This window comes from Anolis carolinensis, chromosome 2 (genome assembly GCF_035594765.1).
Source record: "Anolis carolinensis isolate JA03-04 chromosome 2, rAnoCar3.1.pri, whole genome shotgun sequence".
Classification (NCBI taxonomy): domain Eukaryota; kingdom Metazoa; phylum Chordata; class Lepidosauria; order Squamata; family Dactyloidae; genus Anolis; species Anolis carolinensis.
The window spans coordinates 171445849-171470186 of record NC_085842.1 but is presented as its reverse complement, the minus strand read 5'-3'; the positions used below and the strand labels follow the sequence as shown (position 1 = coordinate 171470186).

Below are 24338 nucleotides of genomic sequence, written 5' to 3'. Positions count from 1 at the left end.
CTTGCTGTTCTCTTTTTGACTGTGCTATCTGCTTTTTCCCATATATAGACTGAGCTCCCAGTCCTGGCTATGTACTCGGCTTTGTCTGGAGTGTCACGGCCGCCCCGCCCTGTCCCTAATCCATGGCTATCTATGAGGTTGGAGAGCCTTCCAGTGTAAATAAGGGGGATGCTGGAAAAGATAAAGGGATTAAGAGCCAGGCACGGAGAGGGTGCAGCTGAGTGATAGGGAAGGGGGGGGGGGGAGAATAGGCAGCAACTTCTAGCAGGGAAGTTATGGTAGTTGGACCGCTCAGGCTAGGAACTGGGCTTGGCTTGGCTGTCCCAGCACTCGGCAGGCAGGCAGGGTGCCCAGTCTCCTCCCAGTTTCCCCCCAGATGCCTCTGACTCTGAAGCTGAAGGCGGCGTGAGAAGGTGAGCAGGACACTGGCTACATCATGAAAGCCCCACAACGGGCATCGGGACGCACCGACCAGATGCTGGGGGCTATGGGGGATATCCTGACATCGCTGGCGCTGCCCAGCCAACAGTGGGTAAGGCAACAGAGAGACGGGGCCTTGGGTCAAAGCAAGGGCAAAACTGTGTGAAGGAAGAAGTGGCTGGGGGAATGCAGTGTTTTGTTTTGGCCAAGAGTGGAGAAGAGCAGCACTGTGGAGAGGCGCTTGTGGCCCAGCAGTGGTTTTGGCAATTTGTTGCATCATCTGGACAGCACTTGTTAAGGCTAAGGGTGTAGCTATACTGTAGAATTGATGCAGATCAACACCACTTTAACTGCTCAATGTTGTTGATAGAGAATGAAGTCTCCTAGCATTGGAAAAGTGGGTTCTGGGAAAGGACTAGTTATGCCACAATCAGGCTGTGTAGGTTGAGACCTTTCCCAGGAAAGCAGGTGAGCCCCATTGGAGTCCTTGTCCCTTTGAAAGTGAGGACTTCATCATACTAGAGCGGCAGTTCTCAACCTGTGTGTCCCCAGATATTCTGACTTTCAATTCCCAGAAATTGTAACTGTGATTTCTGGGAGTTATATGCCAAAACACCTGGGGACCCAGAGGATGAGAAACACTGCACTAAAGCATCTATCCACTTTAAATCCATTTGCTACTTCCTGCAGAATTCTGGGATTTGTAGTTTAGTGAGGACCAGGACCTTTTTGGCTGAGCAATTTAAAGGCCCCTCTCGAAACTACAATCCCCAGAATTCTGCAAGAGGCAGCAACCAAATTTAAAGTGGATAGATGCTCTAGTGCGGTGGTTCTCAACCTGTGGGTCCCCAGGTGTTTTGACCTACAATTTCCAGAAATCCCAGCCAGTTTACCGGCTGTTAGGATTTCTGGGAGTTGAAGGCCAAAACATCTGGGGACCCACAGGTTGAGAACCACTGCTCTATTGTGATGAAGTCCTGAGGCTTCCACAGGGCATCATTGTAACTTGTGACAGTCTGCAGAGTTCATTACCAGAGTTTTGGGGACATTATTTTTTGGAGAACAACTCCCTGGGCTTCCCCCAGAAAAGCAGACAAGCCTTGTAAGAGATCTTTACCCTCCAGCGTGTTAATATACAAATCCCAAATCCAGGAGTTTGTTTGCAGTTCTGTATATGTGTGGTTTTTCCAGACATGGTGAGCTTTGGGGGTTTTTTTGTACAGCACCTGGCACACAGTTGGACCCAAATAATAAAAGCTAGTCCTTATCCATGGCTGGTGCTGACAAGGCTTTTGCAAGAGTGCAATTGGTCAGTGTGTGTATTTGCTTCTAAAGGTCTGTGTTGGCCCCAGGTCAAAGGTGTTGTCATTCCCTTATGGTTAGGACACTCCCATTACTCCAGACCCCTCTGGCGGTGTGTAGGGTGATGAACGAGAAGTGTCCCCTCCCTTTCTTCCATTGAAGCATTTTTCTTCTTTCAGACTAAGTTGAGATCCTTAGAGGCTTTGGTGAGTTTGCCCAGGATATCTACTAACTCCTGTTTGGGTTTTTAAAAAACTAGTTCTACTGCAACCTTTTGTTTTGCTCTAGGGGGAGCCTCGATTTCTTTCTCCCCAGTGCTGATTTCCTCAGGGATGGAAATGTGAGTTTGTGGATGTTACTGAAGAAGAGTGTGCTGAAGGGTGGGGCGGGCAGATCTGCAGTGGAAAAGTAAAGATTAGGGTAGTTTTTTTCCTCTCTTCATATTGTTAGGAAATCTTCAGTCTTTGTAGAGCTGAAAGCACTGCTTTGGACAAGGCTGGTAAGTTATCCAAAGCCCACAATGATATGGCCACTGTGGTGGAAATTGTGCAATGGAGGGAGGAGTTGTTTGCTCTGAATTGTATTTGTTTATACTGTTGTTGTTGGTTTATTTGTTTCATAAAATTGTGCAATTCAAAGCTGCTCAAGAGTTGCTTAGGGAAAGCATCCTGACTTTTCTCATTTGGGGGAAAATATTTCCGCTTCTTGAATTCTACTTAATTCAGTTTTCTCCTGTTAGTAAAATGTCCTCACAGCATTAACTACAACAGCCACTCCTAACTTATTTCCAACCCAGGAGGGGTGGATTCTTTGCTCCCATAATTTTGTGGTTGGGCAGAATAGAAGTTAACATATATACTATAGTCTCGCTTATCTAACGTAAATGGGCCAGCAGAACGTTGGATAAGGGAATATGTTGGATAATAAGGAGAGATTAAGGAAAAGCCTATTAAACATCAAATTAGGTTATGATTTTACAAATTAAGCACCAAAACATCATGTTATACAACAAATTTGACAGAAAAAGTAGTTCAATACAGAGTAATGCTATGTAGTAATTACTGTATTTACGAAATTAACACCAAAATATCACGATGTATTGAAAACATTGGCTACAAAAATGCGTTGGATAATCCAGAACGTTGGATAAGCGAGTGTTGGATAAGTGAGACTCTACTGTACCAGGTTTTGAGGGACACTGGGCTGGAATATATTATTTTTTAAAATGGCTCCTTTTCACTTCCAGAATTGTATTAACATTCATCCATGCACACAAAATGTATATGAAAACCACAAAAGCAATTATCCACTAATTGTGGACATGAGTGCTTACCTGCCTATGTCACCCGGATTGTCCTTCCTGGACAATTGTCCTTCCTGAAGTTTGGGAAACTTCAGCTCCCAAAAGCCCCAGCCAGCATGGTCAATGATGAAGATGCGGGAAATGACAGTCTAAAAGATCTGGAGGGCCAAAGATCCCCCAGCCCTCCTGTAAACATTATAATCTCACTTAGGTTCATACTAGCATGCTCACCCAGGACATTGAAACATGACTGTGAAAACTGGTTTTGTGACCTCATAAAGGCCTGTAGCTTTGTGTTGGTCTACCCATGCTTTTATGACTCTATCCACATAAGGACTTAAGCTGAAGCAAATTTAATAGTCTTCAGGTTGCGTTAAAAAAAATGAAAACATTTGAAAGAAATCAACATTGCAGAAAATTGAGAGTTGCTCTTTGCAAACTTCATGAGAGCATTGTTTTTATCTGTAAGATGTCCAGCATCTGGGGCCACAGTATGGGATATAATATGTGCCTCTCCAAGGTCAGCAGAGATTCATATACACTTGCTCATAGATGGTTTAGACCAGAAAGACTGCTTGTTTATTTTTCTCTGAACTGGGTTGTTGTGAGTTTTCTGGGCTGTATGGCCATGTTCCAGAAGCATTCTCTCCTGATGTTTCACCCACATCTATGGCAGGCATCCTCACAGGTCGTGAGGTCTGTTGGAAATTAGGCAAGTGGGGTTTATATATCTATGGAATGTCCAGGGTGGGAGAAAGAACTCTTCTCTGTTGAAGGCAAGTGTGAATGTTGCAGTTGATAACCTTGAATAGCATTGAATAGCCTTGCAGCTTCAAAGCTTGGCTGCTTCCTGCCTGGGGAAATCTTGTGGGTGAAAGGTCAGGAGAGAATGCTTCTGGAACATGACCATACAGCCTGAAAAATTCACAGCAATCCAGTGAATCCGGCCATGAAAGCCTTCGACAACACACTCTCTCGACACTGTTGAGTCAGGCATTATCTTTGCCATGTTCAACTCCTGTAGTTAACTAACCTGTCTGACTGGGGGCCCTTCCACACAGCCCTATATCCCAGAATATCAAGACAGAAAAACCCACAATATCTGCTTTGAACTTTTATTATCTGAGTCCACACTCAGATAATGTGGTATTTTCTGCCTTGATATTCTGGGATATAGGGCTGTGTGGAGAGGCCCTGGGCTTGGATCTCTTAAGATAGAACTGGCCCAACCATTAGGCAGTTTGCAGCAGCTGTCTCAAGTTACATATGTTGGGAAGGGCAAGTTGGGCTAGCTCTTGTAGGAATAATTCTGATAGGAACCTAAAGTCATCCTCTTTTACTAAAGTTTTGGATATGTGTTCCAGTTTTGTGCTTTAACCAAAAAGTAGTTGTGCTTATTTATCCTCTTTTTCTGCTCCCATCTGACTTAACAAGTGAAAGCTCATGTCTTTCTTATGCAATTCCCAGTGGCCCTGCATCTTCTTCCAGCTCCTTACTAAAAAAAAAATGTTCCTGGTGTTAAAACACAAGTCTCCCTTCATTCTAAAAAGCATCATGAAATGACGAGAGCTCGGATCAACACTCATAAAATGTGGGAGGACCGAGCTGTGTTTGCCATGTTGCCAATCTTCTGTCCCATCACCGATGATGAAGTAAGAGTGAACTGGTGGTCTCCTTAGCTCCTGTATGTGGAATAACAAGGACCTCTGTTGTGTCCTCCTTTAAAAACAAAGTGTCATAGGCCAGCCCCAATATTGTAAAAAATTATCATAGTAGCTGAGAACAAAAGACAATTTTTTTGGTTGCTCTGCTTTCTACAGTAACCAGATGGATTCAAAAGCAGGGTGACAAAGCTTTATCTTTTTTAATATTCTTAGGGATAGTTTTTCACAGAAAATGGAAGCTCAATTTCATTGTCAGGTTAATAACCATTCATAGGGCCTTTTTGCACAGTCATATCAAGGCACAGAATATCAAGGCAAAAAATCCCACAATATCTGCTTTGAACTGGGTTATCTGAGTCAAGAGTGCCATATATTCCAGTTCAAAGCAGATAATGTGGGATTTTATGCAGCTGTATGGAAGGGGCCATAGACCTACCCAGTTCTATTCCAGAGTTTCTGAAACTGTGCTCCTCCAGATGTATTGGACTTCAGCGCCTATAATTCCTAACAGCTGGTAAACAGACTGGGATTTCTGGGAGCTGAATCCAAAACACCTGGAGGAGCAGAGTTTGAGAAACACTGCTTTATTATACATGATCTATTTGACAGTTTCTCTTTTTGTTTTTTTCCCAATGAGGTGTTCAGTTCTCTTGCTCAGGACTCTGCAAACTCCCTCAAAAAGTGGGCACTTGCCTTCATTAGTGTAAAGGAAAAGGTTTTCCCCTGACGTTAAGTCCAGTCGTGACCGACTCTGGGGGTTTGTGCTCATCTCCATTTCTAAGCAGAAGAGCTGGAGTTGTCTGTAGACACCTCCAAGGTAATGTGGCCGGCATGGCTGCATGGAGCGCTGTTACCTTCCTGCCGGAGCGGTACCTATTGATCTCACATTTGCATGTTTTCGAACAGCTAGGTTGGCAGGAACTGGGGATAACAGTGGGCGCTCATTCCGCACCTGGGATTTGAACCTGGAACCTTTCGGTCTGCAAGTTCAGCAGCTCAGCGCTTTAACACACTGCGCCACCACCAGGGGCCTTCATTACAGATATTTAAATAGAGGTGTTTTAGCATTGCATCTCTGCATTGGTAGGGGATTGGACTAGAAAGCCCTTTGGGTACTTTTAAACTATGTGGTTCCATAATTCAGTTAGAGGACGCTATGCAACACGATTTTTGTTCCTGTGTTATGTCATTTTCTAATTGGTTCTATCATAAAAAAAACATGAAAAAAGGTTATTAGACTGCAGAAACTTTGTTTTTGTGGGACATCCTGCAGGACATTTTGCTATAGTTTTTGAAGGAATATCTCATAGAGTCTCAATCAATTCAACATAGTGTGTGGCAGTCACAAAAACGACATTTCTGGAGTATAACAACTATTTTCAAAGTAAGTACCGCACAATTAAACAGGAAATAACATTTTCAAACCAGGAACAGATTTTTTTCCAAATATTGTTACATAGTGTTATATCGAGGAGACTTCAGCCTGGACTTTGGTTTCCTTTTTAAAATCTGTTTGGATTCTTTTATAAGTATGTTTTAGTCACTTGTACAAAACATCATAGTTTGGTATAAATTCTTAAGGTCAAATGGAAAAGAAGTGAGACTTCAGTGTTGCTGGGGTTTGTTGTTACCATCATTTTTAAAGCTATGGGCCCCTTCCCCCTCTGCATGCGAAAGTGCACATGCACAACATAGACCTACATATAGGCTCTGATATTGAGGGAAACATCTCCTTGAAGAAAAATCTGGTGTGATAAGTGCAGTATGCCTGCCAATTCTAGTTCTGGCATCTGTGTCGTTCATGAAAATGATCTGCAAATGATGCTAATTATGTGCCTCTAAAATATGCCCATGAACGACTGTTCTCAAGCTTGTGCTCTATTTTTGACGCTGATCCTCCTCGTACCAAACAGGTTCCCTGCATCCGGTCTTAAAAACAAAACTTGTTTTTCCATTCTCAATTGCAGCTGCCAGACCTGTGTTCCCAAGAGCAAGGAGCCGAGATGCAACCTGAGGCCAGCAGCAGCACTGAGGCTTCAGAGGTCGCCAAGGAACAGCATCAAGTGGTGGAGCCCATCCAGCATGAAGCCTTGGCATCGGGGGCCCCTGGAATCCAGACAACGACAGAAGGTGAGCACCTTGGTCCATTTCCTTTTAGGATCATAACCTATTAGGTAGCGGATTTTCAGGAGTGTTTCTTTAGTTTATTGGGTAATGGATGATCACTGGACACATAAATATCTTGTTTCTATTCCACGCTTTCAGCAAATAATAAGTTTTACTCACAACTTCATATACTTAAATATACAGGTACATTTCTTGTCATATTAAGCTTTAAAACATTTTAGTTTGTATCTTTAACTTATAATTTTTAATAGTCTCTTCAAAACTATATTGCTTTGTACAGCTCTCTTTAATAACAGTCTACTTCCAAGGAAACTCAAGCCTCAACTGACTTCTAGCTTCTAACACTGTGGTTCTCAGCCTGGGGTCCCCAGATGTTTTTGGTCTTCCAACTCTCAAAAATCCTAACAGGCTGGGATTTCTGGGAGTTGCAGGCCAAAAACATCTGGGGACCCCAGGTTGAGAAACACTGTTCTAATGTTAGCTTCAGTGCTTAAACAGACTCGTGGCTCAACGTCTTCTAACTCCTAATACTGGCTTCTGTACTCAAACAGACTTAAGCCTCAACTGACTTCTAACTGTCATCCTTTTAAAACTGAACATTCTAAACAATCACTGAACCAGTCACATAGTCTGAAGCCCCTCCCACTGCTTTAGGTATATAGCGATGGTTCTCAACCTGTGGGTCCCCAGATGTTTTGGCCTCCACCCCCAGAAATCCTAACAACTGGTAAACTGGCTGGAATTTCTGGAATTTAGCTCAATGTTGTGAAATCATGGTAGTTGTGGCTTGATGAGGCACCAGCTCTCTTTGACAGTGAAGGTGAAAGACCTTGTAAAACTACAACACCCATTATTCTATAGCAATTAGAGTCGTGTCAAGCTGCATTAATTCTATAGTGTTGATAGACCTTTAGTCAAGCATTGATCTGTCTAAACCGAAGCTCTGGGGCCCTTTTCAGTTCTGTCACTGGGTTCCTTTAATTCAGACAGCCCTCCACATGTTTTAGATTTCAACTCCCAGTCATCCAGACCACAACTGATAAGGAACTGTGGAAGCTGTCATCTGAAGCAGTGCTTCTCAGGTGTCAGTGTTGGGGACCTGCAGTTTCCCCATTTATGTATCAGAAGCCAGAGCTATATTTGTGCACATTGTCTACAACTGCTTTTATTCTTCAATAGTTGTTGTAGACCAGCTACCAATGGCATGCAGACTGGTACTAGTGAAGGGACCACCGTAATTTTTTGTAGCACTGCTCTAATGCACATGGCAATCCAAAAATTACTTGCTCATGTTTTCAGTGGAGAAGTTGGGGTCTTAACCTGGGGACCTGTTTCATGTAAGGAATGTGCTCCATCACTGAACTATATCTTATCCCAAATGGATTGCGTGTGGTAGAATACATTTCTACTGGATGGTCGGGCATTAGTCCCAAGGTCCCCTCTGGGCTTACCTTTGCTCTCCTTCCAGTTACACATTCATGACCTTCACAATCCTCCACATCTTTCCTCATGCTACATTTTCACTGTACAGTAGAGTCTCACGTATCCAACATAAACGGGCCAGCAGAACATTGGATAAGCGAATATGTTGGATAATAAGGAGGGATTAAGGGAAAGCCTATTAAACATCAAATTAGGTTATGATTTTACAAATTAAGCACCAAAACATCGTGTTATACAACAAATTTGACAGAAAAAGTATTTCAATATGCAGTAATGCTAAGTAGTAATTACTGTATTTAGGAATTTAGCACCAAAATATCACGATGTATTGAAAACATTGACTACAAAAATGCGTTGGATAAGTGAGACTCTACTGTATTTACGAGATCAGCACTGAGAAATATATAACTCTCCAGATGCCATTGGACTGCAATTCCTATGAAGCCTTATCAGCATTCCAATTGTGAAGAATGATAGGAGTTGCAGTGCAATGGATCTGGTGGATCGCATATTCCTCATTCCTAGTTTAGGCTATGAGGTGAAACATTGCTTTGGCTGCTGCTGTTGTGATTGCTTTGGGGAAAAAACTCAGTGAAATGGTTAGCCACTTGGGGAGAGCTCTATTTCCCTATCATTTTTGTCAAAGCTGGTAAAAAACTACGTATTCAACTTAATTCTTGCAAGTGGAAATGTTACTTGACCAGTTTTTATCTATGCTAAACTTTTTTTTGTTTTGTTTTACAAGCCAGTGTAAGTCCAATGTGTTTCTATGACCTGCCGTTTAGGGCTTATTCAGAAACAAAGAGGAGTTTCTTTAGTGGTGTGTAGGAGTGAGAGAGGAAAAGGAAAGGCAGCTCAAAGAGGTTAGGTGAGTGGGGGCAGGCCCAGGTTAACTGGTTTTCATGGCCACATACCCTTTATGGCCAGCAAAGACTGTTCTTCTAGTTGTTGTTGTGTGCCTTCAAGTCTTTTACAACTTTAAGAGACCCTTAGGTGAACCTATCTCAGGCTTTTCTTGACAAGATTTATTCAGAGGAGGGTTGCTTTTGCCGTCCTCTGAGGCACCCAGTGGGTTTCCACATGAGTGAGGAGTTGAATTCTGATTTTTAGAGTCCTAGTCCTAAACCACTACTCACTGAAAAATGGTTGCTTCCTTCAATACCTCCCTCATTTGTCACATTATTAAAGACGTTCTCTAACCTGTTGCCTTCAAGTTGTTTTGGACTGCAACTCCTCTCAGATCTAGTATAGATGTTCATGGTTTAAAGATGATGAGAAACCTATAAAACATCTGGAGGTCATTGGGCTTGGAAAGAGCGCCTTAAAAAGTGTTTGCCTTGAGATCAATGTCAGCATTGCTCAAATTCTCAGGTATCTGTGACTCAAATGCAAAACAAAGTGATCGGGAAAACCTGGGTAAACTTGAAGTTCCAGTTACAAGTCATAGACATTGGACACAAAGCTAATATGTGATTAACCAAGCCCCCGGTGTCAGATTTGTTTTCAAAAGCTGAATGGCAGCTACAGGAACCAGCAGCCCACATCCATCCAGGATGGAGTTTCACTTTTGGAAGGTTGCTTCTCAGGCAACATTTCCTAGAATCCTCCAGCCAGGAGGAGCATAAATAATAATAAACTTTATTTGTAGACTGCCCTATCTTCTCGAGGAGACTTAGGATGTTGTTGTTGTTCAGTCACTTCCGAAACTTTGTGACCTCATGGACCAGCCCAAGCCAGAGGTCCCTGTCAGCCGTGGCCACCCCCAGCTCCTTCGAGGTCAAGCCAGTCACTTCAAGGATACCATCCATCCATCTTGCCCTTGGGCGACCCTTTTTCCTTCCATTTTCCCCAGCATCGTTCTCTTCTCCAAGCTTTCCTGTCTTCTCATTATGTGGCCAAAGTACTTCATCTTTGCCTCTAATATTCTTTCCTCCAGTGAGCAACCGGGCATTATTTCCTGGAGTACGGTCCAAGGCACTCTCACAATTTTCCTCCAACATCACAGTTCAAAAGCGCCGATCTTCCCTTTGTTCAGCCTTCCTTATGATCCAGCTCTCACATCCATAGGTTACTATGGGAAATACCATTGCTTTCACTATGTAGACCTTCGTTGCCAGTGTGGTGTTTCTACTTAGGGTAGTTTCCAACATATATGGTAAACATTAAATGCCAACGAGAAAACATATAAACAAATTATATCAAAACAGAACACATCAAACAATATAAAACAGCTTAACTTTAAACTTAATAATAGACAAAATTAACCAAAAATAAAACTTCAATACACCAGACGGGCATTTCTAGTCTCTCATTTTTCTATCCCCCATCTTCTCCTATTCTCTCAAGGTGACTATTTCCATTGTAGTTTAGTGGCATCCTAAATTGCATAAGAATGGCTGTAGTTTCCCTGCCAAACCTTGATTTCAGTGATTAGCTTCCAGAGATTCCTCCATGTGTGTCTCTTGATGGCCTAAAAGCTTCTTGGCACTATAAGTCATTTCCATGCATCTTTGCCACATTGTAGTGCCTAATTGTCCTTGATAGCAATACATGCTGCAAAAGAAATCACCCACACTCTCCAGGCTGCCCCCAGGCCAAAGCAATTCCAGGGGAGCTGGCTGGTTGTCAGTCCAAATACATAATCCTTACTTTGGCTACCCTGGGTTATTCAGTCTTTCCTTCTGTAAAAGTTGCTGAGCCAGCTGTACATCCTGTGCTGCTCATGTTTCTACTATTGAAGTCTCACTAAGGTGTATGTACTACACCAGGCATGGACATACTTTGGCCCTCCAGGTGTTTTGGACTCCCTAACTCCCAGAAATCCCAGCCAGTTTACCAGCTATTAGGAATTGTGGGAGTCGAAGTCCAAAACACTTGGGGGGGGGGCAAAGTTTGCCCATGCCTGTACTACACTGTAGAATAAAGCCATGGCTCAGTACTATGGATTTGTAGTTTGGTGACACACTTTAACTACCATGGCTCAGTTGCTATCAATTTGTAGTCCTGTGATTTGCTATCTCTCTCTGGCAGGCAAGACCTTGTAAAACTGCAGCCCCATGATTCCATATCATTAGCAGTTAAAGAAGTCTGAAACTGCATTCATTTGATAATGTAGATGCACCCTGATATGGTCATTTTCATGTGTGTTGTGTTCTGTATGTTGCTATTGGAAATGAGAAATTAAATATGGGGAGAGTGCAAGTGTCCAGTGTTTCCCAAGAAATAAGTGAGTGCTTAGAGCAGCTCTGGGGAACTTGTATTTCCCAAGTGATGTCTTCTTACTCCAATAAACACTAGCCAATATAGCCAGTAGTCAAGAACAATGGAAGTTATTGGGTTGCTGTGAGTTTTCCGAGCTGTATGGCCATGTTCCAAAAGCCATACACTTGGAAAACTCACAGAAACGCAGTGATTTCAGCCACAAAAGCCTTTGACAACACAATGGAAGTTATAATTGAATGACATCTGGATGATCACAGATTTTTCTCTCATTGTAAGAGAAAATATTCCTTCATTCTTTTCTACCCTATTGCTTGTGTCTGCCTTGCCTTCCTCATTGCCTCAGTTGTCATTCTTGTATATTTTGGTGAAGAATTGAGATTCTTTTATATTAAACAGCTGTACTGTACTGCTATGGTCCCACTTTTATTGTTATGGCTGCCTTTTGTGGGATCCTGGGGTTGGTAGTTTAATCAGACACCAGAAAGTCTCCCTGGTAGAGGTTTCTAAAAGCCCTTCCTCAACTCCAAATACCAGGATTCCCTAGGAATGCAACCATGGCAGTAAAATCAGAAGGCAAGAATTGTATCGTATGAAAAACCCCAAGGAGCCTAGGGGTACCAAGATACATCTGGGACAGTGGTATCACTAAATTAGTATCACCCAGTGCGGTAACCCATAGAGTCACCCCTTTGGACCAAACCTGTACCAGACCATACCACATGATTGCAGCTAAAATGCCAAAAAGGTTGACAAAATCAACAACTACAAGAGAACAGGTAGCAGCAAAAACAGTGCATGCTTGTAGTGGATGCTGATAAAACTATACAATTTGGAGGACTGCTGTAATTGGATAATAATGGCATTTCTAAGCAAAGCGCATGCACATTAGAAGGTTAAAAAATAAATTAGCAGACAATTTTGGAACCTTATCACATTGTTTATATGACATAGCTTGGAAGTCTTGAACTACTGTTCTCGCGAGATTTTAGCTGACGGAATGCATGCTGATTTTATGATCAAATGTAAAAACAACACCTTAGAAACGTATTAAATTTTAAAAAATGATTTGAATCCCATGTGCAGTTACTCTATTCCATTTCTGTGACATTTTGCAGATTAATTCCAACAGATTACTGACAGAATGAGACAAACAATATGTGATAGGAACACATTCTGAATCACGTCCCAACAGTCTCAGAAATATAGTATATCTCAATATGATAAGGACCTTAGCCTAATAGATATATTGATATGGTACATGAAAGCTGGAATTACAAAAGCGTTTTTGTAGTTACATCCAATGACTGGGACATTTTTTTATGACAAAGGATGAAATTCTGCTTCAACACTGTTTCAGTCATTTCGTTGTCATCCTTTCTGATGGTGTCACCCAGTGTGGTCCGCACTCCCTGCATCCCCCTAGTGATGCCACTGGGATGGGAAATTTTCATTTTTCTGTGTTTTGACATTTCCAGAAGTGAACTGAATCCATACCACAAAAAACTGTATTTTTCTTTTAAAAAAAATATTAGCAGGTGCAAGGGTAAGTCTGGATGAAGTTGGAGGCAAAGGATGAAAGCTCCCTTATTCCTTTTTTTTTTTGTATTTTTATTTATGAGATTTTTCAAGAGATACAGTGAAAGTGGGAGAACATTTTGGGTTATAGTACAGTGAGAAAGATAGGGTATGTGATTTGGAAATAATATCAAGAGATAGAATAGAAAAAGAAGGAAAAGAAGAAAGGAAAAAAAAGGTAGGATATAGAGTATATATATAGGATTGAGTTTATAGACTTCCATCTTCATCTATATTGGATCTTGTCCTTAGGGGGTCTGTCCCCATAGTTCTGTTTCTTCTTTTTGATTGAAGCTTCACTATCATCGATGTTGTTGTTATATTTGTATATATTTGTAATACTGTCACTCTTTGATTGTTCCATGATTACGTTACTCTTAGATTCTTTTCTTTCATTAAAAAGTTTATTAGTGGTTGCCAGTCGGTCTTTTTCTTTGGTAATCCTTGTTGTTTGACTATTAGGTATGTTAATCTGTCCATGTTCTTTATTTCCATTAACTTTGTTATCCATTGGTCTACATCCGGTATTATTTCTTGTCGCCAATTTCTTGCGTAGACGATTCTCGCCGCTGTCATCATGTAGTTAAGTAGGAGTTCTTCATTTTCTTTTAAGCTTTCTTCTGAGATCTCTAATAGTAAGTGTCCTGGTCTCATTTGGTATTTTATGTTTAAGATTTTTTGGGTTGTCTCATGAATTTATTTCCAATATTTTTTTGCTTTCTCACACTTCCACCACATATGGAAGAAGGATCCTTGTTCTTTCTTGCATTTCCAACAATTGGTCTGTTGAGATTAGTTTATGAGTCCTAGCTGTTTTGGGGTTATGTACCATCTATGGAACATTTTTATCCAGTTTTCTTTTAAGTCATACGAATACATTTGGTTTAACTTTTTGTTCCAGATGTTCTCCCACTGATCCATATAAATAGATTTCTTGAAATTCATTGCCCACTTTGTCATACATTCTTTTACTAATACTTTCTCCGTTTGCCATTCTAGGATTTTTTTGTAGATTTTTGATGTTAGTTTTTTCTCCGATTTCATAATTCTATCCCAGAATGTTTCTTTTGACATGAATCCTTCTTTCCTGGGCAACATATAACTAAAATCAATACTAATGGGAAAAGCTATCATTCGGATAAAGAAATATTAAAACAATTTGAGAACTTCTATAAAACCCTATATAATAGTGATCAAATTTAAAAAGCCAACATTATTCAATATTTGGGGGGCAAAAGACTACAGAAGATTACTGACGAACAAAGAGAATATTTGAACAAACCAATTAACGAACGAGAGATAAAGATGACAATCAGAAAGATGGACTCAAATAAAGCACCAGGTCCGGATGGATTCTCGGTGGTATATTATAAAACATTTGAAGAAGAACTACTCCCCTACCTCAAAGAATTGATGAACAACATTCTCAACAAAGAAAAATTACCAAACTCATGGAAAGAGGCCAATATAACAATAATACACAAAGAAAAGACAGATCCGACGAATGTAAAAAACTACAGACCGATTTCCCTCTTAAATATCGATTATAAAATATTTACCAACGTACTGACAGAAAGAATGAAACAATTTCTGAAAGATTGGATCAAAGAAGAACAAACTGGCTTTCTCCCGAACAGACAATTAGAAGATAACGTAAGAACAATTATTGATATTATTGAATACTATGAAACAAACAACCAGAAGAAAGTAGCCTTATTAGCAGTGGATGCTGAGAAGGCATTTGACAACATTAACTGGGACTTCTTTAAGTTGTTAATGAAAGAATTAGATTTAGGATACCAATTTATAAATGCAATACAAGCAATATACGAGGAGCAATCGGCGACCATATGGATCAACGGACAAAAAACCAACGAGATAAAGATAAAAAAGGCACCCGTCAGGGATGCCCACTTTCCCCCCTTATCTTCATTTTTGCAATGGAAATACTATTAAACACAATAAGAGACGACCCGAATCTTAAAGGGACCAGAATCAGAAACAACCAATATAAAATAAGAGCATTCGTGGACGATTTAATCTGTATTGTAGAAGATCCGATTGAAGACATAGAAAAATGGTTGAGTGTCATAGAAGAATTTGGGAACTTAGCAGGTTTCAAAATAAATAAAAGTAAATCAATGATGTTGACCAAGAACATAAGTAAGACGGAACAAGAAAAACTAAAAAAGATTTCTGGACTTCAAGTGACGAACAAAATAAAATACCTAGGAATAATAATTACGGCTAAAAACTTACACTTATTGAAAAATAATTACGAAACAAAATGGCTAGAAATAAGAAGACAATTGGAAAACTGGAAAAATCTAAACCTCTCACTGTTAGGAAGAATTTCGGCAATTAAGATGAACATTCTGCCAAAAGTGCTCTTCTTATTCCAAAACTTACCAATCCTCAGAAATATGAAAATATTCAAAAAATGGGAAAAGGAGTTAATCAAATTTATTTGGCAAGGCAAAAAAGCAAGAACTAAATATATTAATTTAATTGATGAAACGAAAAGAGGCGGGTTAGGGGTACCGGACCTGAAATCATATTATGAAGCTAATGCCCTAATATGGATTAAAGATTGGATGACATTAAAGAAAGAAATATTGTTAACGTTAGAAGGACATGATCTCCGAATGGGGTGGCATGCATACCTATGGTATGGCAAAACAAAATTGGAAAAGAATTTTGGAAATCATTTTATAAGATCAGCAATTGTAAAAATCTGGAACAAATATAAAGTTAGAATTTACCCAAAAACCCCCCTTTGGGTCTCCCCATTAGAAGCGGGACAAAGGAGATTACTAGGCTGGAGGAAATGGCCCACCTACAAGGATATACTAAAACAGACTGCTGGAAACTTCGAGATGAAATCCCAAGAAGATGTCAAGAAAAACTTCACAAGCCTCTCTTGGCTCCAATATATTCAACTAAAAGAATATTATAACAGCTCCCTTATTCCTTATTGTAGGGTTGATCCTGATCAGCATGGCCAGACTTACTGTTTACACATAAAGCAATAACAGGCAGCAACTACTTGAAAGGTACCCTCTGCCCAATTTCCCACAGAATGGGAAATGTGGGGAAGCAGAATAAACATTAGACCAGTGGTTCCCAACCTGTGGTCTGTGTTCCGCAAGAACTAAAATATGGTCCACGGCCTCACCTTTACTACACTCTTGCAATGGGAGTGACTGGTCTCACAAAACCCTCTTATAGTATCAAGGCAATAGGGATGTCGGGAGGGGAGAAGCTGATTATTCACAAAAGACACAACAAGCCTCCTGACTACTGCTTCTCCTCTTCCTCCCTCCGTCTGATGGGGCCGCTTCATGTGGTGTCTGAAATCAGGAGCGTTTTTTTAGGTCTGTTCCTGGGGTTGTTTGGGGTGCTGATTCAGAAAATTGCATTGGAAAGACCACATCAGCTCTAGATTATTAAATTATTAGATTATTTCTGTGGGCGAGCAGATGGGAACTACTGGATGGCATATGTTCTGTATCAGAAACTAAAGCTGATGTGGTCTATCCAATGCAATTTTTTGAATCAGCACCCCAAATAACCAAACTGAATCTAGTTGACCAAAAACTAATTCGTAATCCTTTTGGTACTAATGTTGGAGAGTGGTCCCTGGTCAAAGTGATCCCTGGTCAAGGGTCCCTGGTTGGGAACCATTGCATTAGAGAGTCTTGCACTGCTAAAATTGTTACAGTAGAAAGTTTGTGTTATTTCTAAAGGATCCAAATAAATCAATGCCGTACAACAAAATAAAGTAAAAGGCATACACAGCAGGACGTGCCCTCAGGCTGACATTCTGGATAAAATGAGAGAAATGAATGCCAGTAAAAAAGCAAGATCAGAGAAAGATGAAGTGAGTTTGGGCTTCTTTTCCCTTCTCAGGTATCATAAGAAGCTAGAAAGCAAATCTTTTACTTTCCCCCAGGGTAGCAAGCTGCATGGGAGAAAATACAGGATTTAATACTGGATTTGGGGGGTGGGAGCAGAAGTGCACCAAAGAGTTATGAAGAGGCATATAAAAGGGGGCAGATTAAAGACAGACTAGTGGGGAGAACATTTGAAGGTCAACAGAAGTTTGAATAAGAATGAGTCAGCCAATGTAGGGAACAGAAGAGATAAGTATTGTAACATAATCATGGTGCTTAGCAGAATAAAATTAGTGAAAAGTCGAGTTCAAAAGAGAGGGAAAAGGTTTGAAGGAGAGTGCAGGGAAACCATACAAGAACCCAGTCCACCAACCGAAGAACAAGTGTAAAGAGGCTTTCTCTCCCTACGTGGCTGGGCAAGGGGAATAGGGTGCAGCATAGTGTGTTAGGACTAGGGAGATTCAGGTTTAAAACACTAATGGAGCACATCTACACTGACCACTTACTGCAAAGAGACCCCAGATCAGCTCCGTGGTGACCAAATGTGGCATGGAGTTGATCCAGGGCAACATGTGGCAAGACCACTTGAATGCAAACTTGAACTGTGTTAACCAAGTTGTGTAATACTCTGAATTCTGGCCCAGGATTTTGGGCCCATGTAAACATGGAGTGGGTCCATGATGGAACAGGCTGCAACGATTTACCTGGCCTTCCTGTTTTCCAGTCTGAGGTGACTTAGGGACATGGAATGGTACGAATTGTCCCCTCCTGTTTTCTGTATTGTAGCAATTTCCAGGTGAAACATGGGTCTTGCTGGTTGACCATTGCCTGTAGTCACATTGGTTGGGGTGGATGGGCAATTGGGGAAGTGAGGCAGAGAGAGCTGGCTCCTCATCCTCTATTTCTTTGTTAACATGTTGCCCAGATAACATTCCTGCAGGTGACGGCAGACTGAAAGAACCCATGTTGTACCTGGATACCATAATGTCATGGAGAATGGGAGGGAACAAAAAAGGTGGCTGTCCGACAAACCAGGTTCAGCACTGCTAGACAGCTGGGTTTCCCTTCTGCCTCCGCAGTGGCCTGGGTGCTATTAAAAACATCCAGTATCCAGAGAAACCATTGAAATCAACAAGCATGTGGACAATTTCAACAGAAAGGGGGAAACCATGAAAATGAACAAAATCTGGCTACCAGTTTAAAAAAAAAACATTACAAATTAAGCACCCAAACATCATGTTATACAACAAATTTGACAGAAAAAGTAGTTCAATACGCAGTAATGCTATGTAGTAATTACTGTATTTACAAAGTTAGCACCAAAATATCACGATGCATTGAAAACATTGACTACAAAAATGTGTTGGATAATCCAGAACATTGGATAAGCGAATGTTAGATAAGTGAGACTCTACTGTACCTCCCATACAGTGATCTTGGCTAATGGTCGTATAAAAGATAAAATGTATAGTATTAGCATATGCAATTGAAAAAATGGCCATTCATCTACTTGTACCATCTCTGCAGAATAATGAGTAGAGATATATATCACAGTCCTAGCACAGTCATACAACACAGGTTATTTATTACTTCATGTAATAAAAAGTACAGTCACTGCAAGTAAAATACTATAATTATTGTTCATGCAACTTGCTGTCAAGTTGGCTTAGATGTATGATGAGCCTGTGAATGAGAGACCCTCAAGAATCGCACTTATCAACAATCCTGCTCATGTCTTGCATACTCAGGGCAGCCATATCTTAACTGTCAATTCATTAGCAATGTGGCCTTCTGCTTTTACTACTGTCTGTCTTCTCCTTTATACACATTATCATGTTATCCAATGAGTTGCATAGTCTCAAAATATGATAAGTCTCAGTTTTGTAATATTGTCTTTGAGTGAAAGATATTAGCCTACCAGGCTGACATACCAGGGAGAAAAAAGTCCCTCTTCCTGGTTTGCTAGTTTTCTTGCAAGGATATTATTTCCCCCCTAATCTAGGAGAACATTCAAATGTGGTTTCCTTTCAGCAGTCTACTGTATGTTCTGCTGTCCCTGAATTCTGCCATTTCATTCCTATCTTATTTTGTGGCTTGAGTAAAACAGTTGAAAAAACCATCTACAGTGTTCCCTCACTTATTGCTGGGGTTATGTTCCAGGACCGCCCGCAATAAGTGAAAATCCGCAAAGTAGGGACACTATATTTTAATATTTATAAATTATTTTAGTAGTTATACACTATTTTAAGTCTTTATCAACCAATGGGGTATTGATAATTTGCCTCCCTCTCCTCCTATTGCCGTTTGGGCTCCTTTTCTCTCCCTTTGGCTTTTCCTTCCTCCCTTCCTTAGGTTGTAAATTGTAATTTTTTTAATGATTTATAATATTCTTTTAGTGTTTATTGAAAAACCGCGAAACAGCGAATCCGTGAAAAGTGAACTGCGAAGTAGTGAGGGAACACTGTAGAGTCTCACTTATCCAAGCATCGCTTATCCAAGGTTCTGGATTATCCAAGCCATTTTTGTAGTCATTTTCAATATATCATGATATTTTGGTGCTAAATTTGTAAATACAGTAATTACAACATAACATTCCTGTGTATTGAACTACTTTTTCTGTTGAATTTGTTGTATAACATGATGTTTTGGTGCTTAATTTGTAAAATCATAACCTAATTTGATGTTTAATAGGCTTTTCCTTAATCCCTCCTTATTATCCAAGATATTTGCTTATCCAAGCTTCTGCCGGCTCATTTAGCTTGGATAAGTGAGACTTTACTGTACTTCAGCCACTGTCTCTGGGAAGGCAAGGGTCTTCATGCTAGGTCAAATAATTTGTTACAACAAGAGCGGTTTTGATCCAGTGACTGGAATGAATTTTGGTCATCTCGCTAGAGATGTTGAGTTCAATATGAGGCCCTAAAACAGTCTAGTGGTCCTCTAGATATTGTTGGCTAGCAGTTCCCCTTAGCCCTCACCAGCAAGACATGTGGTGTGCATGATAGGAGTTTGTCCAATGGCATATGGGGAGATTTTGATAGGTCCTGGAGCAAAGCTTTAACATCTAAAGAAGAGAGATGCAGCAATACCATGAAGCCAAAGTTTAAAATTACCGTACATAGACTACTTGTTCATCATGACAACAAAAGGCACATCTACACTGTAGAATTAATGCAGTTTGACACCACTATAACTGCCATGACGTAATGCTATTTTTTTCATGTCAGGAGTGACTTGAGAAACTGCAAGTTGCTTCTGGTGTGAGAGAACTGGCCGTTTGCAAAGACATTGCCCAGGAGATGTCCGGATGTTTTACCGTCCTTGTTGGATGTTTCTCCATTTTCCCGCATGGAGCTGGAGCTGATAGAGGGAGCTCATCCCTGGGTTGGATTCAAACCAACAATCTTCACATCAGCAACCCAACCTTCAAGTAAGTCATCAGTCCTGTTGGCACAAGAGTTTAACCCACTGTGCCGCTAGGGCGCCAAGCTCAATGCAATGGAATCAAGGGAACTGTAGTTTAACAAGGTCTGCCCAGGAGTAGTGGTGCCTCACCAAACTCCCAGGATTCTATAGCATTGTGCCTTAATTCTACAGTGTAAATGCATTTAAAGTAGGCTGTACCTAAAGTAGTGGGGATAATATTGAATTAGATATGAAATTTGGGTTTTCATATAAGCAAGAGAAAAATCAACAGATGGCAACAATGCAACATGCGGAGGGCTGAAGCAAACATATTCAATGTGTCACAGACACAGAGAAGTATTTTTGTGTTGTTGTTTTTTTAAATACTAGATTTAGGTTCTGTTTTCCTTCCGACAAGATCAAGGTGGTATACATGGCTCCTATCCCCACTCTCCTGTTACCTTCACAACAATTCTGTGAGGTAGGATGAGAATAAATAACTACCTCGAGGTCACTTGGAGAACTTCATGGGTGAATGATCATTAGAATTTGGGTCTTCTCAGTCTTAGTGAAATATTCTAACCATTATCTTTGCTTGCCCAGTCATCACATGCCACAGAAGAGCTTATAATTGGTATCTCCAAGAAAATGAGTATGCATTCAATTGCAAGCAACTGTTGCTACCTATGGATTTCATGCCTTTTTTGCCTATTGCAACATATGTAGCAATAGGCAAATAGTTGTACCTATTGCTACCACTTCCCTGGTGGCACAGTGGGTTAAACCGCTGAGCTGCTGAACTTGCTGACTGAAAGGTCGGCAGTTCGAATTCGGGGAGTGTAGTAAGTTCCCTCTGTTAGCTCCAGCTTCTGCCAACCTAGCAGTTGAAAACATGTAAATGTGAGTAGATCAATAGCGGGAAGGTAACGGCACTCCATGTAGCCACATGACCTTGGAGGTGTCTACAGACAACGCCGGCTCTTCGGCTTAGAAATTGAAATGAGCACCACCACCCAGAATTGGATATACTAGGCTTAATGTCAGGGGAAAACCTTTACCTTTACTTACCTATATTAGAAATACATAACAATTGGAAGCAACATTCATCTCTTTCCCACCCACAGCATCACCAGTCCCTTCCAAAGTGCCAAGTGGGAAATGAGGAGTTAGAGAGGGATTTGGGAAAGTGTGATGGACTACCATCTCAATATAGAATCATCGAGATGGAAGAGACCTTGTGGGCCATTCAGTCCAACCCCCTGCCAAGAAGCAGAAAAATCGCATTCAAAGCACCGCCAACAGATGGCCATCCAGCCTCTGATTGAAAGCTTCCAAAGGAGCATCCACCACACTCTAGGGCAGAGAGTTCCACTAGTTGGCTTCAAACTACAGGAAAGGAGATTCCACTTGAACATTAGGAATCCTCACTCTGAGGGCAGTTCGACAGTGGAACTCTCTCCCCCAGACTGTGGTGGAGGCTCCTTCTTTGGAGGCTTTTAAGCAGAGGCTGGATGGCCATCTGTCGGGGGTGCTTTGAATGCGATTTCCTGCTTCTTAGCAGGGGGTTGGACTGGATGGCCCATGAGGTCTCTTCCAACTCTACTATTCTATGATTCTATGAACAGCTCTCACAGTGAGGAAGTTCTTCCTATTGTTCAGGTGGAATCTCCTTTCCTGTAGTTATTCTGCATCCTAGTCTGCAGGGCAGCAGAAAACAAGCTTGCTCCCTCCTCCCTATGACTTCCCCTCACATATTTATACATGGCTCAGCCTTCTTTTCTGCAGGCTAAACATATAGGATGGATCTCACGGCCCCTTGTTTTTGCTGTAGGGATGAGTAGGTGAGTATCTGCTCCCCTTCCTCCCACTGCTTTTGGAGTACTGTGGGGGAAGAAGAGACCATAACGTTGTCGAGACACCAGATGGAGTTCAGTCCTACCAACCTGCAGGCAGGAGTTGCCCACTCATTCCTGGGCATGCCTCAAACACCCCCAGGAAATCCACCTCTTTTTGCGTGTGTTAATGTGTGTAGACACAGGCGCTCAAAACTACATCACTGTCTTTTCTTTGTTCCTTTTGTTTTATTATATATATATTTTTAGCATCCAAGGATCTTTGCTCCTATCTCTTCATATGCTGAGTTTTTTTCTTTGGCTTTGTACCCCCTTTCTCTCGCCTATTGCCCTATTTCCCCACTTCTGGGATGGAGTGGAGGACATGGAGATCTGCCTGCCTCGGGCTGCACTGCTGCAGAGCTGGCTGCAATGGCTCAGCAAGAAGAAGAAGGAAGGAGGGAGGGAAGAAGGGAGAGAGAGAATGAGGGAGGGAGGGGGGGGGTCTGGCTTTGGGAGGCTCTGGATGTGTGTGAGAGAGAAAGATAAATATGTCAGGGGAGGGGGCAGCTGCAGAGGCTCCTCCTCCCCATGGGCAGCACCAGCCCAGCCCTGTTGTTCTATCACTGAGCAAACGGCTGTGGTGGCAGGAGTCCCCCCTTCCTCCTCCCCTCCTTTCCCTGCCTGGGGCTGTGCTGTCCCCTTGCTAGATGGCTGGCACAGTGGATGACGGAGCCCAGCGAGGCCGGGCGGCACTATGAGGGGTGGGAGCCAGCAAGGCTGTGCCTGCCACCACTTGTTCCGCAAAGTCCTGGCCAAGTGCAGCTGCTGCCCCTCCCGGACACGAGGTGAGTGACTGGCATCTCCAGGATGGGTGCCGTTTCCCCCTCCCTTTCCCCTGACTCTACCCCTTCCCTTGCATGGGCATGGACCTGACTCTGCCCTTTATCTGCAGTGTACTCTGATCTTCTCTTGCCCATCCTTTCCAGCATCATTGCTTGAACTGGGCATCACCCTCTCTGAGCATGGCATGGGCGTTGTCCTTCTTACTGGACAGCACCACCTGCCCTAGCGTATCATCCTTAAGCATCATTCCTGCTGCTTGAATAGTAATATTTCTTTATTTAGGCATCATAAGTGTGCCATAAGAGCCTACTTGGCACAACGCTGGCATCAAACAGGATTGCTTTCCATGGCTGGCACCTTGCACTGAGTTTCTGTGTCAGGGTGTTGGCACTTGGAATGGGATTTGCGCTCACCTCCAGTTCATACCCTAGCCTGAGACTTTTTGATAATAACAGGGATTCTTCCACACATGTATAAAACGAGGACACATCAAGCTTCACTTAAGAGATGCCACTCTTTTGTGGCCACAGTAAATGGGGCACTAGCAAAGGGACTAAGTTTTTTTTTCATGTCAGAAGTGACTTGAGAAACTGCAAGTTGCTTCTGGTGTGAGAATTGGCTGTCTGCAAGGACGTTGCCCAAGGAACACCTGGATGTTTTACCATCCTGTGGGAGGTTTCTCTCATGTCATAGAATAATAGAATCATAGAGTTGGAAGAGACCGTACGGGCCATCCAGTCCAACTCCCTGCAAGAAGCAGGAAAATCTCATTCAAAGCACCCCCGACAGATGGCCATCCAGCCTCTGCTTAAAAGCCTCCAAAGAAGGAGCCTCCACCACAGTCTGGGGGAGAGAGTTCCACTGCTGAACAGCTCTCACAGTGAGAAAGTTCTTCCTGATGTTCAGGTGGAATCTCCTTTCCTGTAGTTTGAAGCCATTGTTCCGCGTCCTAGTCTCCAGGGCAGCAGAAAACAAGCTTGCTCCCTCCTCCCTATGACTTCCCCTCACATATTTGTACATGGCTATCATATCTCCTCTCAGCCTTCTCTTCTGCAGGCTAAACATACCCAGATCTTTAAGCCGCTCCTCATAGGGTTTGTTCTCCAGACCCTGTTGTTCTCATGTCCCTGCATGAGAAGCTGGAGCTGACAAATGGGAGCTCACCCTGCTCCCCGGATTCGAACCTTTCTGTCAGCAGTCTTGCCAACACAAGGGTTTAACCCATTGTGCCACCGAGGGGCTCATACAGGGGACTAAGTGAGGAGTGGGTATCAGAAGTGGCAGGGAAAGTTTCTGGTGAGAAGCA

At 42.0% G+C, this 24338-nt stretch overlaps 1 protein-coding gene across 5 annotated transcripts in view; it reads left to right on the top strand.

Annotated features, from left to right (window-relative positions):
* arhgef25 (Rho guanine nucleotide exchange factor 25) overlaps nucleotides 1-24338 on the top strand; it is a 131710-nt gene that overhangs the window by 28543 nt on the left and 78829 nt on the right. For 2 of the 5 annotated variants that reach the window (XM_062971083.1, XM_062971085.1), the window contains one exon: nucleotides 6657-6819. In XM_062971083.1, the coding sequence (XP_062827153.1) occupies nucleotides 6657-6819 (163 nt within the window). Of the gene's footprint in view, nucleotides 1-303; nucleotides 533-2003; nucleotides 2222-6656; nucleotides 6820-22776; nucleotides 23035-24338 lie in introns of those variants that run through there. The other 3 variants (XM_062971082.1, XM_062971084.1, XM_062971086.1) reach the window with 3 other exon arrangements.